Source organism: Bactrocera neohumeralis, unplaced genomic scaffold, assembly GCF_024586455.1.
Source record: "Bactrocera neohumeralis isolate Rockhampton unplaced genomic scaffold, APGP_CSIRO_Bneo_wtdbg2-racon-allhic-juicebox.fasta_v2 cluster10, whole genome shotgun sequence".
NCBI classification, from domain to species: Eukaryota; Metazoa; Arthropoda; class Insecta; order Diptera; family Tephritidae; genus Bactrocera; species Bactrocera neohumeralis.
Window position 1 is genome coordinate 2,546,675 of NW_026089623.1, and position 16,006 is coordinate 2,562,680.

Below are 16,006 nucleotides of genomic sequence, written 5' to 3' on the forward strand. Positions count from 1 at the left end.
ATGTCGACTGCTGTGTTAGAATCTTCTATCTTTATCGATTGTCCTGTGTGAATTTCATGGCATTTCATTGATTGGAAGTGAAGTTATTGCGTTTTTATTGTGAGAGTATGCTTGTGTTATCGGTACGAAAATGAGCTTCGAACCAAGAGCCAACATTAAATTTTGTTTTAAAATTGGTAAAAATTTTACCGAAACGTTTCAATTGATGAAACCAAGTTTGTGGCGATGATTGCCTATTCCGTAGCAGAATGCACGAGTGGTTTCAACGTTTTCAAAGTCGTCGTGAAGACATAAATGACGATCAACATGTGGGCCTATCAAAATATGTGATCATCAGAAATTCCATCGAAACTGTGCGTGAATTCATGAAAAGTCCGCCGAAATCATTATAGAAATTCACGGAAATGGAATCGAACATCTCCAAAACATCGATTTATCGCATTTTGACCAAACATTGGGGCTTACAAAAGGTGTGTGCACGGTTTGTTCCTACAACATCCAACGCTACAACATATACATATATGTATGTATATACTAGGATTAGGCTACAATCTCGCACTTCACTTCGTTTGGTCGCCGTTGATCTTGCGTATCACCGATTTTAGATATAGCGAATGTATTTGTATTTTTCTCACATATGTAATTGAAAAACACGAACAATTTCGTCTACGAATTAAATGAATTCTTAAATGTGCATTTTTGTTAAATAAAGGTATTAAAGTGAGTAAATTATTAAAACAGTGGCTATACAATTATTTACACCTTTTTAAAACGTCTTCCTGAGCTGCAGCTAAAAATTACCTAAGGCTTTCTAAAGCTTCTTCTGAGTTCTCGTGAAAAGCTTAGCATCCAGCTCTCAAGAAATGTAAAAACTTCATATAAAAAAACGCTTAAGAAATGGTCAAGAAATTTCCTGCGGTAAATTTTCTTGTGCTAGTATGCAGCTCTAAAGAAATCTAGTACTAATTTTTAATACATTTTTTCAATAAAATGCGAATATGGCAAACCTGGTTTTGCGAAGAAAAGTTGGTACGCAGCTCACAAGTAATTGCTCAAGAAAAAAAATATATTATTTCTCAAGTAATTGCTCAAGAAAAAAAATATATTATTTCTCAAGTAATTTTGACAGCTGGTTACGCATTGTGAATGATCTACATTAGAAAAGCAAGAGAGAATAAACAAAGAAAACAAACTTTGTGCGTAATATGTATGTGTGTATGTGTACGGTAACATAAGTATTTTCATTGAGATTTAAGAAATGTTGTTGATGATTGGTAGGTTTATACAACATTTCAAAATGGAATATACTTCATAATAATGATTTCAACTAATTTAGGATGAATTTGACGATTACTTCGAATTACCTTCTAGAAACAATTGTTGATTTGATGTTTCTTCGCAAAACCAGGTTTGCCATATTCACATTTTACTGAAAAAAAAAATCAAAAAATAGTACTAGATTTCTTGAGAGCTGCGTACTACCACAAGTAAATTTATCGCAAGAAAGTTTCTTGACCGTTTCTTAAGCGTTTTTTTATATGAAGTTTTTACGTTTCTTGAGAGCTGCGTACTAAGCTGAAACATGAAATCAACATTTGTTACTTGAAGGAAATTCAAAGTAAACGTTAAATTCATCCTAAAGGTTGGTACGCAGCTCTCAAGTAATTGCTGAAGAAAAAAAAATACATTATTTCTCAAGTAATTTTGACAGCTGGTTACGCATTGTTAATGATCTACATTAACAGAGTATGAGAGAATAAACATAGAAAACAAACTTTGTGCGTAATATGTATGTGTGTATGTGTATGGTAACATAAATATTTTCATTGAGATTTGAGAAATGTTGTTGATGATTGGTAGGTTTTATACAACATTTCAAAATGAAATATACTTCATAATAATGATTTCAACTAATTTAGGATGAATTTGACGATTACTTCGAATTTCCTTCAAGAAACAATTGTTGAATTGATGTTTCTTAACAAAACCAAGTTTGCCATATTCACATTTTACTGAAAAAAAGTATCAAAAATTAGTACTAGATTTCTTGAGAGCTGCGTACTAGCACAAGTAAATTTATCGCAGGAAAGTTTCTTGATCGTTTCTTAAGCGTTTTTTATATGAAGTTTTTACGTTTCTTGAGAGCTGCGTACTAAGCTTAAATTAGTTAAAATTATTATTATGAAGTATAGTTCATTTTGAAATTATGTATAGAACCTACCAATCTTCATCGACATTCCTTAAATCGCGATGAAAATATTTATGTTACTATACGCATGCATGCATACATATTACACACAAAACTTGTTTATTCTCTCTTGCTCTTTTAATGTGGATCATTCACAATGCGTAACCAGCTATCAAAATTACTTGAAGAAATAACGTATTATTTTTCTTGAGCAATTACTTGAGAGCTGGATACGAACCTAAACATATCAATTGGCTTAGCATTAATTGTTGTTTTATATACAAAAATAGACCATGTAACTTCAGCAAACCCACAGACAACTATGTAAATAAAATACTTGGAACATCAGATTTAGATTCAAATAGACATTTATTTATTCACTGTTCACGTCTGCACACGCTCGCCTCCTACGAAAGACTTAAAACTAACGACAGATGCCGATCGCGGCATACCAGGCAATTACACACACATATGCATATATACACATATATGTTTATTCTCTCCAGTTTTCATCATTGGAGACTTTTGCCTATTTCTTCTTACATTATAGATTTACAGTGGTTATGTTTAACACACCTCCTCAAAAGTTTCAATGAAAAAAAAATTTAAATGTTATTCAAGAGTTACAAAATTTCTTATACGACGAGCATGTGCTTTCTGGGGAGATACAATTATTCATGGTCCAGCATTTGCTGCAAAGGATTAGGGAAACCCAGTAAAACCTAATCAGACCATTCAAAATTAGTAATACTAATAATTATGCATAATAATATAAATTCATATACTAAGTTTAACATATTTTATATTCAAAAGCAAAATTAAGTTCATTAAAGTTCAAAAATCTTAAGTTAAATTAATTTTAACATATTATATCTTCAAAAAAAAATTAAATTCATTAAAGTTTTTAAAGATCCAAAGCTAAATATATTTTATATTGAAAAATTTATGAATTGTTCAGAATATCCATGTTGTGAAAATTAAGTTTATTCATTAAGTCCCAGTTGCTGCCGTAGTTGAATGAATCTGGCTGTAGGTAATGGTTTTGTCAGGACATCAGCCAACTGCATTTCTGTAGGGATATACTCAAGAGATATAAGTTTACATTGGATTTGCTCTCTAGTAAAATGGTATTTTATATCTATATGCTTTGTTCGTTTATGGCAAGTTGGATTATTGGCTATGCTTATGCATCCTTGGTTGTCTTCATAAATATTTATTGGCTTATCCAATTTAAGTTTAATTTCAGAGATTAACGACTTCAACCATAATGCCTCTCTCACACTTTCAAATAATGCCATATATTCTGCTTCTGTCGAAGAAGCTGCTACTGATCTTTGTTTCATTGTACACCAACTAATCAAACAACTCTCAAACATTTTAAATAGAAAGCCAGTTGTACTTTTTCTATCTGTTTCACTTCCTGCCCAATCAGAATCTGCATATCCAATAATAATATTTTCGTAATTAAGATTTCTCTTAAAGGTTAATTTTAAATCAACCGTACCCTTTAGGTACCTCAGAACTCTTTTTAGGCATTGCCATAGTTCCTTATTATTATTGTTTGTATAGCGACTCAGTATGCTTATTGATGCACTTAAGTCTGGACGTGTACATAACATTATGTACATTAAGCAACCAATCACGTTTCGACATGGTGCATCCATCAATTCATCTGATGCTAAATTTTCATAGTTTATTTTGCTGGGAAGTGGTGTACTGACAGGTTTACAATCTTGCATATTAAATTTACTTAACACATTATTTATATAAGCTGATTGACTCATATACATTTGATCTTCTGTTCTCTCTATTTTTATTCCTATAAAATATCGAATATCTAACAAGTCAATCATTTTGAATTTACTCATTAAATATGATTTAAATTTAGACATTGTAACAATATTTTCAGTAACTATTATAACATCATCAACATATAATAATACATAGATATTTTTAGAAATATCTTTTTTGTCTTTATGTAAATACAACGATCGACTCCTGTATTTACAAATCCTACTTCTTTTAAAGAATCCTCAAACATTTGAAACCAGCACCTAGCTGCTTGTTTAAGACCATAAATAGCTTTATTTAATTTACAGACTGTATTATCATTATGTACTAACCCTTCAGGAACTCTCATATAAATTTCTTCTTTTAAAATTCCATTTAAAAATGCTGTTTTTACATCCATATGATGCATTTTTAAACCATATTGGTTTCAAAGCGCTAGCATTAAGCGAAAACTAGATATTCGTGCAACAGGTGCAAATGTTTCATCATAATCTGTTAAGTATTCTTGGGTAAAGCCTCGTGCTACAAGTCTAGCTTTGTACCTAATCTTGTTTTATTGTAAACACCCACTTGCAATCAACAATATTTTTGTTATCGGGTTTTGTTACTAATGACCAAGTATTATTTTCAGAATGTGATTGCAATTCATCTTGAATTGCTTTTTCCCAATAAACTCGATCACTTCGATGTTTTACTTTTTCATAACTAGTTGGAATACTATTGAAACATGTGTGAGCATTCATTAGGCATTTTTCTAATAATCTATATGACAATTTAGGTTTATCTTTTAATCTTTCACTTCTTCTGATTACGTCAGAATGTTGCGAGTTATCTCCAGTATTTATAACTGGATCGGCATTATCTAGATTTGTGGAATTTTCACTAGGCTGCTCATCTGTATTTAAAATATCAGATTTCTCAATATTTCCTTCCATTCCCAATGGAATAACTGACTCTTCATTCTTTGTATTCTCATACAAAGTTTCAACTGTTTGCTCTTTATCCGCATTTTCCAACACAGAGCCTTCAACTTGATCATTACTTTCAAGTTCCATGACAGAGTCCTCAAGCTGTTCAGGACAGCTATCTGCAGTCCTAGAATTTAAAACATTCGTTTCATCCACCACAACATCTCTAGCTGTCATAAACTTTCTTGATTCCACACTCCACAATTTGAGACTATTTAGTTCATATCCAACAAGTATACACTTAATTGACTTCTCATCAAATTTTCGCTTTCTCACTTTATTGTGAACATATACTGTTGAACCAAATATCTTAAGGTATTTCAAAATTGGCTTTTTGTCATGCCACATCTCATATGGTGTTTTCTTTACGCTATGCAATGATCTACTTGGACTTCTATTTATCAAGAATGTCGCTGTTAAAACAGCTTCACCCCAAAATTGTTTACTCATATTAGCTCCATTAATCATTGCCCGAGCCTTTTCAGTTATCGTTCTGATCATACGCTCAGCTACACCATTTAATTGTGGAGTGTGGGGAATCGTTAAATGATAGCTAATGCCTTTTTCTATACAGAACTCTCGCATTTCATTAGAAAGATATTCCCCACCATTGTCAATATATAGGTTTACTACTTTCACATTAAAGTGAGCTTCACCTTTTGCAACAAAGTCTTTAAACATAGAAAATACATCGGACTTGTATGTTATTAAATAAGTCACACAATAATGTGTATACTGATCTAGAAAAATTACATAATAATTCTTATTATCAATTGAAGAAGGTGTTATCGGACCACAAACATCCGAATGCACTACAAATAAAGGTCGTTTTATATTTTCTTTATCTTTAATATTTTCAAACTTAAGTCTCGATTGCTTTCCATTAATACAAGCCTCACATAGTTCAGTATTTAACTCTATTTTCTTTATTAAATGATTATCACTAAATAAATCATTACGTTTAATTTCCATAAATTTGCCAAACTGATATGCCCCAACCTTCTATGCCATAAACGATACTCAGCCTTGTTTTTAATTGTTGATAGATATATTTTATGATTTAATTGAAATTTAATAACCGAAACGTTATACTCACTGTTTCCATCGAAAACCAATTGGCCATTCTTTGTGACTCTGACACCTCCTGGATTAAACTCAATGGTCATGCCAGTTTCTTGCATTTTCTTCACTGATAAGAGATTGTGCGGCACCTCCTTGCTGTATAGCACATCTTTCAAAGCAATTTCATTGCCACAGCATTTCAGATGAACCATGCCTTTCGCTGTAGCTTTAATGCATATACCATTTTTCGCCGTAGCAATCTCCACAGGTGTTGTCAAGTCATGGTAATCAGCAAACAATGCAGCATCTTTGATGAGGTGATCAGAAGCGCCTGAATCAATTATAAACAAAATGTCGCTCTCTTCTGGCAAACTACTCATACTCCTCATCATAAAAGCAAATCCCAGATTTGGTTGAGTATTTGCTAATTGAGCCTGTTTCTGCTTTTCTTTATTTTGATTATCTAAACTTTTCTTAAAAATAAAACAATCCTTTTTATAGTGGCCTGCCTTGCCACAATGAAAACATTTAGAATCTTGCTTAAAATTCTTTTTAAATGGCTGTTTCTTATTTTTAAATTTTGGCTTTATTTTAATCTCTTTATTTTCTTTTAAACTAACAGCCTGCAATACCTTACCACTCGTGTCCTTACTGACTGTTTTTAATTTAATTTCGTGATCGAGGAGACGTTCAAATAAAACACTTTAAACACCTTGGTTTTTAACGAATAAATTTGATGAGTCTAACGTTAAATTACTCTCTTGCAATGCCTCAAATAATATAAATTTAGTGATATGTTTCGATCGCTGTTATTACTCCATGAAAACTGGATGGAAGAGATAAAAGTAAATGGGATACCTGGTCCATCTCATCCATTTTAGCACCTGCCGCAATTAAGTTTGTCACTAGCTCGTCAAATACATTAAAATGATTTAATAAATTTGTGTCGCCTTTTAACTTCAATGCCAGCAGTTGCTTCCTGATTGATAATTGTGAAGCTAAGCTTCTGCGCTCATATATAGCATCTAAATTTGCAAATATTTGTTTAGCGCTATTTTCGGAGTTTGCAAAAATTAGAAAAGAATCACTAAGATATTCTATAATTATATTTTTCGCACTGCGCTCCTTCTTTTGCCACTGATCAGTTATTTTTTCTGGCACCTTCTCAACTACCTCTAATAATTCACTTTCTTCTAACAAAGACTTAACACGAAATTTCCAAGTTGAATACTTATCTCCGTCGAATGGTTTTATGTTTCGTTTTGGTTTTTCCATTTCGATCAGCAAAGAATAACGGCGTAGCAAAACCACAAAACGTCTGGATGTACATATATCACTGTGTATACACACAAACAAGCAAACCAAGTACAGTTCAAGCTACGTTCCAAGAAATGCCCGCTGTGTGTAAAATGCAATACGCAATACGCAATATTGTGAAATTCAAACGTTTATGTTTTTATGTGTGTCTGCAGGTATGCAAATTATAAATCACAATATTTATCTATTCACTGCAACTCTTTGCACAGCCACTTCACTAGTCCACACTTGCACTTATTTTATTAATATTACCAAAGAACAAATTAAATAACCGCCATATGTGTCTGGGCCCATAACCTGATGTTTTATATATAGACATTTATTTATTCACTGTTCACGTCTGCACACGCTCGCCTCCTACGAAAGACTTAAAACTAACGACAGATGCCGATCGCGGCATACCAGGCAATTACACACACATATGCATATATACACATATATGTTTATTCTCTCCAGTTTTCATCATTGGAGACTTTTGCCTATTTCTTCTTACATTATAGATTTACAAACAGATGCCGATCGCGGCATACCAGGCAATTACACACACATATGCATATATACGCATATATACACATATATGTTTATTCTCTCCAGGTTTCATCATTGGAGACTTTTGCCTATTCCTTCTTACATTATAGATTTACAGTGGTTATGTTCAACATTAATCACGGAATGAATACTGCAATTGTAATATGCGTTGCTAATAATACTAATTCGGTAATATCATCAATTTACTGTTGCTGCTTAATACATCGGATAATTTCAATTAGTGTGGAATGGAACCGTTCCACCTGACCATTGCTTGGACTGTGGAGGGTTGGTATAAAAAACTGACTAATGGAAAAACTGTCTCTAAGCAGTGTTATAATAGCTTTTGATTTCAGGGCTTTTTCATTGTCGGAAACGATAGTTTTATTATTTGCAACCGTCGATTGCGCCGAAGAAAAGCTGATAATATAGAGTTTTGAATTTCATCCGTTGGTAACGTTAGGGTTAATAGCACTTTTTAAATACTTAATGAGACTTTCTACAGAATTGTATGCGATAGTGTGTCTAATAATTTTTTGAAAAGTAATCTTTGCACTTTTACTGCATGAGCCTGATTTAGATAACAAAATCTTATTTCTAAGCTGATTTACGGAGTTCCTGACTGTCTTTATTACGTTACTTGATGATATCTCACTATGCATAGTTTCGAACGAGGCGATCTCTTTAAGTCGTGAGAAAACTGTCTTGATAGTGCATCTGCTACTTTATTTTCTCTTCCGGGCTTATAATAAAATTTAAGTGAAAATTCTACAATAAATGCGCGCCAACTTTTCATTTTGTTCTTTGGGTTTTTTTCTGACATCGCAAATATTAAGGGTTGATGGTCAGTAAAAATTTTGATATCCCGTATTCCTTATAAATTATGGCGCAGTGTTTTCAATGCCCACACTATGGCAAGTAATTCACGTTCATTTTGGGACAAAACCGCACCCAGTGCCTTCGACAAAGCATCGTTGTAAGGTCAAATGGTGGGTTACAGTCGGGATATTGAAGTAAAACGTTCTCAGAAGCTAAAATATGCTTAATTTTTTCGAATGCATGTAATACTTCGTCGTCAAGATTTGTTTGTTTCGAAGGTTTTGAACCCACCTGCCCGTTTTCACCGTAAAGATACAGAGTTAACGGCTTTACGATATAGGCATAATCCTTTACAAAACGTCGATAATATCCGGACAAACCGACCGGAAGGAACGCAGCGTTTTGGGGGGTTCATAATTGACGATATCATGGACTTTATCGGTGCAAGTTCTTATGCCTTTTTTAGACACAAGAAAACTTTAAAACTGTACTTCCATTTTGAAAAATTTTGACTTTTCTGGCGACACGCGCATTCCAGCATTTGCAAGCTTTTGTAGAATATAATCGATATGCTTTAAATGCGATTCTTCATTAGGGGAGTATATGATTGTGTCGTCGACATAAACTTGGCATAATTTACCAATAATTTCGAGTAGAACATAATCGATAGTCCTTAGGAATATACTGGGTGCGTTCCTCAGACCAAAAGGTAGCCGACAAAATTCGTATTTCCCGTTATTAATACTGAAAGCGGTTTTTTTCCTGTCCTGTTCGCTCATTATAATTCGATGGAGTTTGGATTTTAGTCCTAAAGTTGTAAACCATTTTGAACTTCTTAATTTAGCTGATATAACACACGTATCCAGGATTGGGTATCGGTCAGGAATAGTGTTTTCATTGACTTTTCTAAAATCAATTACCATACCTAAATTAGGCTTTCCATTTTCATCAACGCTTTTGCTTAGAAACGACGTGCATTGGAGAATTGTAAGGTGAACAAGATTCTTGGATGATACAATCTTTAAGAAGCGATTTTATCTCGTTGTTAATAAATGGAGCTATTGATATCGGGTATGGATAGCTTTTGGTGTAAATTGGATCTTCTGCAGTTGTACGGATACGGGCCTGAACTCTAGTATTGGGCATTAAAATGTTATTTATAATCTTACGGAATTGGGGTTGATGTTTTGCTGGTACTGAGTCTTCTTCTATGGTTATTAGATTTACGGTGTCACATGAAATAAAATGGAATTTAACTTTACTAATTCGCCAATCGATTTGCTTTAAATCGTACCCGATAATACCGTCAATCGTGCTTAAGCTTGGTATCAAGTAAAACGTTGAGGTATTTTCTAAAATGGTTATTTGGCATTATCACCATTTATCAATTTTAGTTTCAAACTATTTTCTAATTACTTAATTCCTTGAATAAATGATAATGGCTTAATATAATTTTTTGGTTTACCTGAGTCAATAAGAATGCGAAGCTCCTGACCGTGTTTGGTCTTTTTTGTTATAAGCCGCAGGAGCGATTTTAGTTTAAATAATTGATTTTATCTTCACATTCCGATATCGCGATATCAGCTTCATCATAATTATAGCGAGCTTCTCCATTTTGATTACAATTGTCATCAATGCTTTGGTGTTCATAATCATTCGAAAATAACACTTCTTCTGTCACAAAATTAACTTTCTGCTTCTTATGAAACGGCAAACGATCAGATAGTAATCGATTATTTGCGCCTTTTGGGGTAAAAAGGAACTCCGCGAATTATTACGTTGCCTGTAAAAGCTTGAACCAACTTCCATCAGGATAGGTTCATTTAAATTATGGCTTTTCGTCTCTGTCGACTGACATTGGTGTAAAAATGGAATGAACAAAAAAGCTTATTTGAGTTATCTAATGCAAATGCTTCTGCGAATTCATAATGACTTGTTTGAAACCCTTGCGCAACTGCCAGTGCTGATGCTGCCAGATCTGCTTATTAATGATCAAAGATAACGTTTTGTCTATTCTATTGTGGTAATCAGTGACAGACAAATTATACTGCCTTAAAACGATTAACTCATTTTCTAATACTTATAGCGGTCTTTTATCTGAATAAGTCTAGTCAAGCCTAGTTATTATTGCTTTAAAGTTTGGAACAGTTTTAAACGATGCAAGAGTGAAGTTAGCAGATTCGATAATTTTATTTTTAAATATTCCCATAGCAATATAATACGTCTCTGAACCCTTTTTGTAGTAATTCATAGCGAATTGTGTAGCATTTCGCCAACATTGGTAAGAAGCAGAATCACCTTTGAATTCAGGTAAAGATTTAATCAAGTCTAAACTTGCATTATTTTGAATTAATGGATTTATAGCTAAGGGAATGTATTGTTCTACGCTCGGTAGATGTAACTTGTAAACTGCTAAATTTAACTAACGCAACTGTTTTGCGAATTCTAACTTAGTGCGCTCATTGGTTTCGTTAACAATTTACAGGACCTGCTCTTCACTGACACTCATTTTACAAATTTCCTTTGGTTAGACTGAATTTATTTGAAAAAGATATTGGTACTTCTTATTATCAAAAAGATCTTAATTAAAAATTATAATTAACAAATTTTTTGTCGGCAAGAAAGAGATCACCACACAAGACAATTTTCCTCAAAGCAAGCTTAGAAACTCTTACTTGAAATGTCAGAAAGACAAAAATTTTTCACACAAATGTATAGAAGAAACATAATAATTTATTTATTTATAATTATTTATAATTTATTTTCATATATATTTATTTCAATATTCCGCACTTTAGAAAACTTTCAAATATTATTTATAAGCTAAAAAAAATAAATATTTTCTGTCACCAATTTTTACCGAAAATGTAGCGAAATTGTAACTTTAAATTCCGACAATATGTTCAATTATGACCACGTGTTTTTTCGAAACATTTTCAAACTTTTTCACAGTTTAATTATCAATTATAACTTCATATTTTACTTTAGTCCACTATATCAAAAATCACTTAAAGTTTTTCGTTATCCTATATTAGATATTTTTCTGCATTGAGCTGAAGAGATTATAAAGATTCTATGATCCTCCAGGTAATACAGCTAATCAAGATTTTATGGTCCGTTTCGGTAATACAGCTAATCAGGATTCTATGGTCCTTTTCGGTAATATAGCTAACAGGATTCCATGGTCCTTTTCGATAGAGCAACTTCTCAAGATACTATGGCCCTTTTTTTTTTTTTTTTAATTTGTGCGTGTTGGCCGCCAATTATATTTTCGTGGTTGCACTCGTAATTTATTATTCAATTACTATTTATAACACAGTACAACAGCTAATCGGGGGGTGAGAAATTCCAAGTCAGGGTGATGGTATTAGGTCAGTATAGTAAAACCCTCAAAGGGTTTGGCGTTCGTATGTGTCAGTTTTTTTTATGACCTTTTAAATTTCACAGTACAACAGCTAATCTGGGTGGTGAGAAATTTCAAGTCAGGGTGATGGTACTAGGTCAGTATAGTAAAACCCTCAAAGGGTTTGGCGTTCGTGTGTGTCAGTTTTTTTTTATGACCTTTTAAATTTTTTCCTTATTCCCAAAATGTTATAGTGAACGAAAATTGGGTACCAAATATAGTGTGTAAAAGCTACAACCGTCTAATGGATTGGAAAAATAGATAATAGTGGTAGCGAGTTACGTTAAACTACGTTTTTGCCAAAATGTTACAACTAAGCGAAAAAACATCAAGATAAGGAAAAAATTTAAAAGGTCATAAAAAAACTGACACATACGAACGCCAAACCCTTTGAGGGTTTTACTATACTAACCTAGTACCATCACGCTGACTTGGAATTTCTCACCCCCCAGACAATAATCCAAAAAAATGTTCCACAGTGTATTTATATTAATTTTTATTAAAAAAAACCTTTGGGTACAATTTTTAAGTTTTACAAGGATTCAACTCCTCAATTTTGCGTTTGCTCGTTACCTTCTAACTCTGATTCAACAACTAGCGCGAGTATTTTTCCAAATTATTAGTACCGTTATGCAATTAATGCTAATGTGCTGGAATGTGAGGATTGTGAAAGTCATCATAACTATTTACTTTGTGGTTGGCGCAAGGCTGCTGCATTTGACGGCCAAGCATCAAAATTCTTACGTTATCCCAGGAATAAGAAAATGGAGAACAAAATAGATCAGTCAAAAGCGATTTCCAACATAACCCAGCATACGAAAATGGGTAGCAAAATCAATCATCCAAAGATGACTCCTTAATTTGTACATGCCGGCCATTGTTATGTCGCTGCCTTCTTACAAATGTTCATGTAGTAGGCTTCACGACGCCATTTACAGTTCACTGTCGTGCAGCCATGTCGTGTCGCTCTCTATGTGTTCAGCACATCACTTCTCAACATAGCCTCCTTTTAGCTCAATTCGCAGTGGTTCGTCCCAATAAATAAGTATAGTAAAGCCTTGTAACCGCTTTGATAACAACTATTGAGTTCCTAATATATGTTCTTTCCTGACGAAAACAGAACTTTAACCAACTTTTTACTATTTCGACTGTTTTTGGTCTGTGTTGTGAACCAGGGGATCCATATTTCGTCGATGGGCATGAAACAACGCAAAAACTATGATACTGGCACTGTAGGATTGTATATCCGTATAAGTACGTAAAAAGCATTTTCATGACAGAAATACTCGTAGATTTGTAGGTTTACATTTTTCTTCAGAGGTGGAGTCAGTTTTATAAATATATTTTCGAATCTTAATTGAACATTTGTATCGAACACAGTCGCTCCGAAATACCAGTACACACTTTAAATTACTATACTCCTAATGCACTGTGAACACTTAAATAAAATAATTATTATTTAAAAATATCCAAGAAAACTTTGAACTTAAAAAATTTGTTTTATTCTTTTTAAAGGTTATCCGTTTTATAGAAATATTATCTTTGTAACTACACATATACCAAAATAATAAACCAAATCGCATAACTGTTCTCAAGTGTTGTAGCATGCAAACACCCACTCTTTCATAAATTATGAGCAATTACATTTTTATATACATATTTATTTCACACAAGTTATATACCACTTTACCACCTTCACATCATATATTACCCGCAATTCATTTGCACGCGAGAATAAAACAAAGTGAGTGTGAACATTCCGCTTCACATTTAACCCTTTGAAGGAGTAGACGTGGTTAACAACCTCCAAGCGATTTAGGAGCTTTTTTTTACAATGTTAAGAAAGTACATCTGTATATATTTTACTTGCCTTTGGCCAAACGTAAAATGCCACTTAAATTCAAAATTTAGAATATCAAAAAATATTTTTCAATGGTTTCGTGGCGTAATATATGAAATTAAGTTACACTAAAATATCATCATTAAATATTGGCTGCTTAATTTTTAGTAAATCTGAACTTAATTTTCAATAATTTTGATTTAGGTTGCATGGATGCATTTTGAACAATCTGCAATATTAACGGTGCATAATCATGTGATTACGCGCAATCCACGCATCAGCGTAACACACGACAAACATGATCGACATCGGACTTGGTATTTACATATAAGCAATGTACATGAAGAGGACAAAGGACGTTATATGTGTCAGATAAACACAGTAACCGCTAAGACACAATTTGGATATCTAAATGTGGTCGGTGAGTATCTGAAATAATTTGGGGAATAAAACATATATTCTCAATGTTTACTTAAACTGTTAATCTAACTGTCAAATAAGTAACTTTTACCTCAGCACAAAAGTTTATTTAAGAGTAACAACTATTTGTATAATATAAAATCAAGAACAATGAAGTTACATTAAACTTTAAATTCGGAGAATGGGCTGTAACTGAAAAGGGGAAAAGGGTGTAAATTCATTTTCAATACAAGAAGAATTGTTGCCATATTAATGAAAGAAGAGGCAAAACTTAATATTTTGAGCATTAAAATATAGTATATCCAATATTATACGTTTATGTAATCTTTATACTCTTGCAACCAGTTGCTAAAGAGCATTATAGTTTTGTTCACCTAACGTGTTATACGTATCAACTAAAACTAATCGAGATAGATATAAGCTTATATAATATATATAATGGGTTGTCAAAAAAATCTTGCGGTATTTTTATTGAACTTTTTTTTATTTAAATTGAAATGAATTTTTGATGACTCATGCCCAGCTCTTGACCGATGCTACGGCTGCTACTATGCCGGTCTCTTTCGACCAATTCAGCGATTTTATCGCAATTTTCGACGACAGGCCTTCCGGAGCGTGGCGCATCTTCGACCACCTCTACACCAGAACGAAAACGTTGAAACCATCGTTGTACGGTGGAAATGGAAACTCTATCGGGTCCATAAACTGCACAAATTTTATTGGCGGCTTGAGATGCATTTTTGCCTTTATCGTAGTAGTACTATAAAATATGCCGTATTTTCTCTTTATTTTGCTCCATGTTTGCGACGCTATAACTCACTAACGACTTAAAAGAACACATGTTAGCGCGTGAAATGAGCTTTCCAAAAAGGTATAGCATGACCCGATGCGACGAATAAAACTAGAACTACGCGCTTTCAGCGCCAACTGGCGAAAATACCGCAAGACTTTTTTGATGACGAGAAAAGGTGAACTCTGGGTGACTGTCTGTCTGTCCGTCCGACCGTCCGCCCGTCAGGCTGTAACTTGAGTAAAAATTGAGATATCTTTATGAAACTTGGTATACGGGTTCCTTAGTACAAAAAAAAATTAGTTCATAGATGGGCGTAATCGGACCAATGTCACACCCACAAATCGTCATTAACCAAAAACATATAAAGTGTCATAGCTAAGCACTAAATTAAGATATTAAGCTGTAATTTTGTATATAGAATCACAGTAGCAAGGGGCGCCTGTGGGCAAAAAATTTTGGGCCTGCCCTTTTGCAAGCTTAATGTATGTACATATGTATCTCCTAAACCCTTGAAGCTACAACAACCAAATTTACAAAATACAAATCTTGTAAAAACTTCTACCGACAGTGTGAAAATGGAAACGGAAAATGAAATTCAGTTTCCAGTACACAAATCAAGAAGCAATTAATACATATAACGGGATAAAACTTTGCACAAATAAGGTCTTTAGTATGTGCCTCCTTATGACCAAAAACTGTTTAAATCCAATAAAAACTGTTCAAGCCGCTAGGTACCAAATTGTTGAACCACACCACTATAGTTGACTTTTAATCGAAAATGTCGGTCAATGTGTGATATATATAACTGAAATTAAGTGATAAAACTTTTCTTATAATGGTATGTCTGTACGTCAAAAATGGGTTGAATCGTAGTGGG

The 16,006-nt window shown here is 33.2% G+C and overlaps 1 protein-coding gene and 1 long non-coding RNA gene across 6 annotated transcripts in view; one reads left to right on the forward strand and one right to left on the reverse strand.

Moving 5' to 3' along the window:
- LOC126764853 (neurotrimin) overlaps positions 1 to 16,006 on the forward strand; it is a 364,259-nt gene that overhangs the window by 244,779 nt on the left and 103,474 nt on the right. For all 5 annotated transcript variants that reach the window (XM_050482466.1, XM_050482468.1, XM_050482463.1 and 2 more), the window contains exon 4: positions 14,121 to 14,337. In XM_050482466.1, coding sequence (XP_050338423.1) covers positions 14,121 to 14,337 — 217 coding nt within the window. The remainder of the gene's footprint in view (positions 1 to 14,120; positions 14,338 to 16,006) is intronic.
- Positions 7,167 to 7,827, reverse strand: LOC126764949 (uncharacterized). Its single transcript, XR_007668146.1, has 2 exons — positions 7,658 to 7,827; positions 7,167 to 7,623 (listed from the first exon to the last, which is right to left on the reverse strand). It is a non-coding gene; the product is annotated as an uncharacterized LOC126764949 (long non-coding RNA).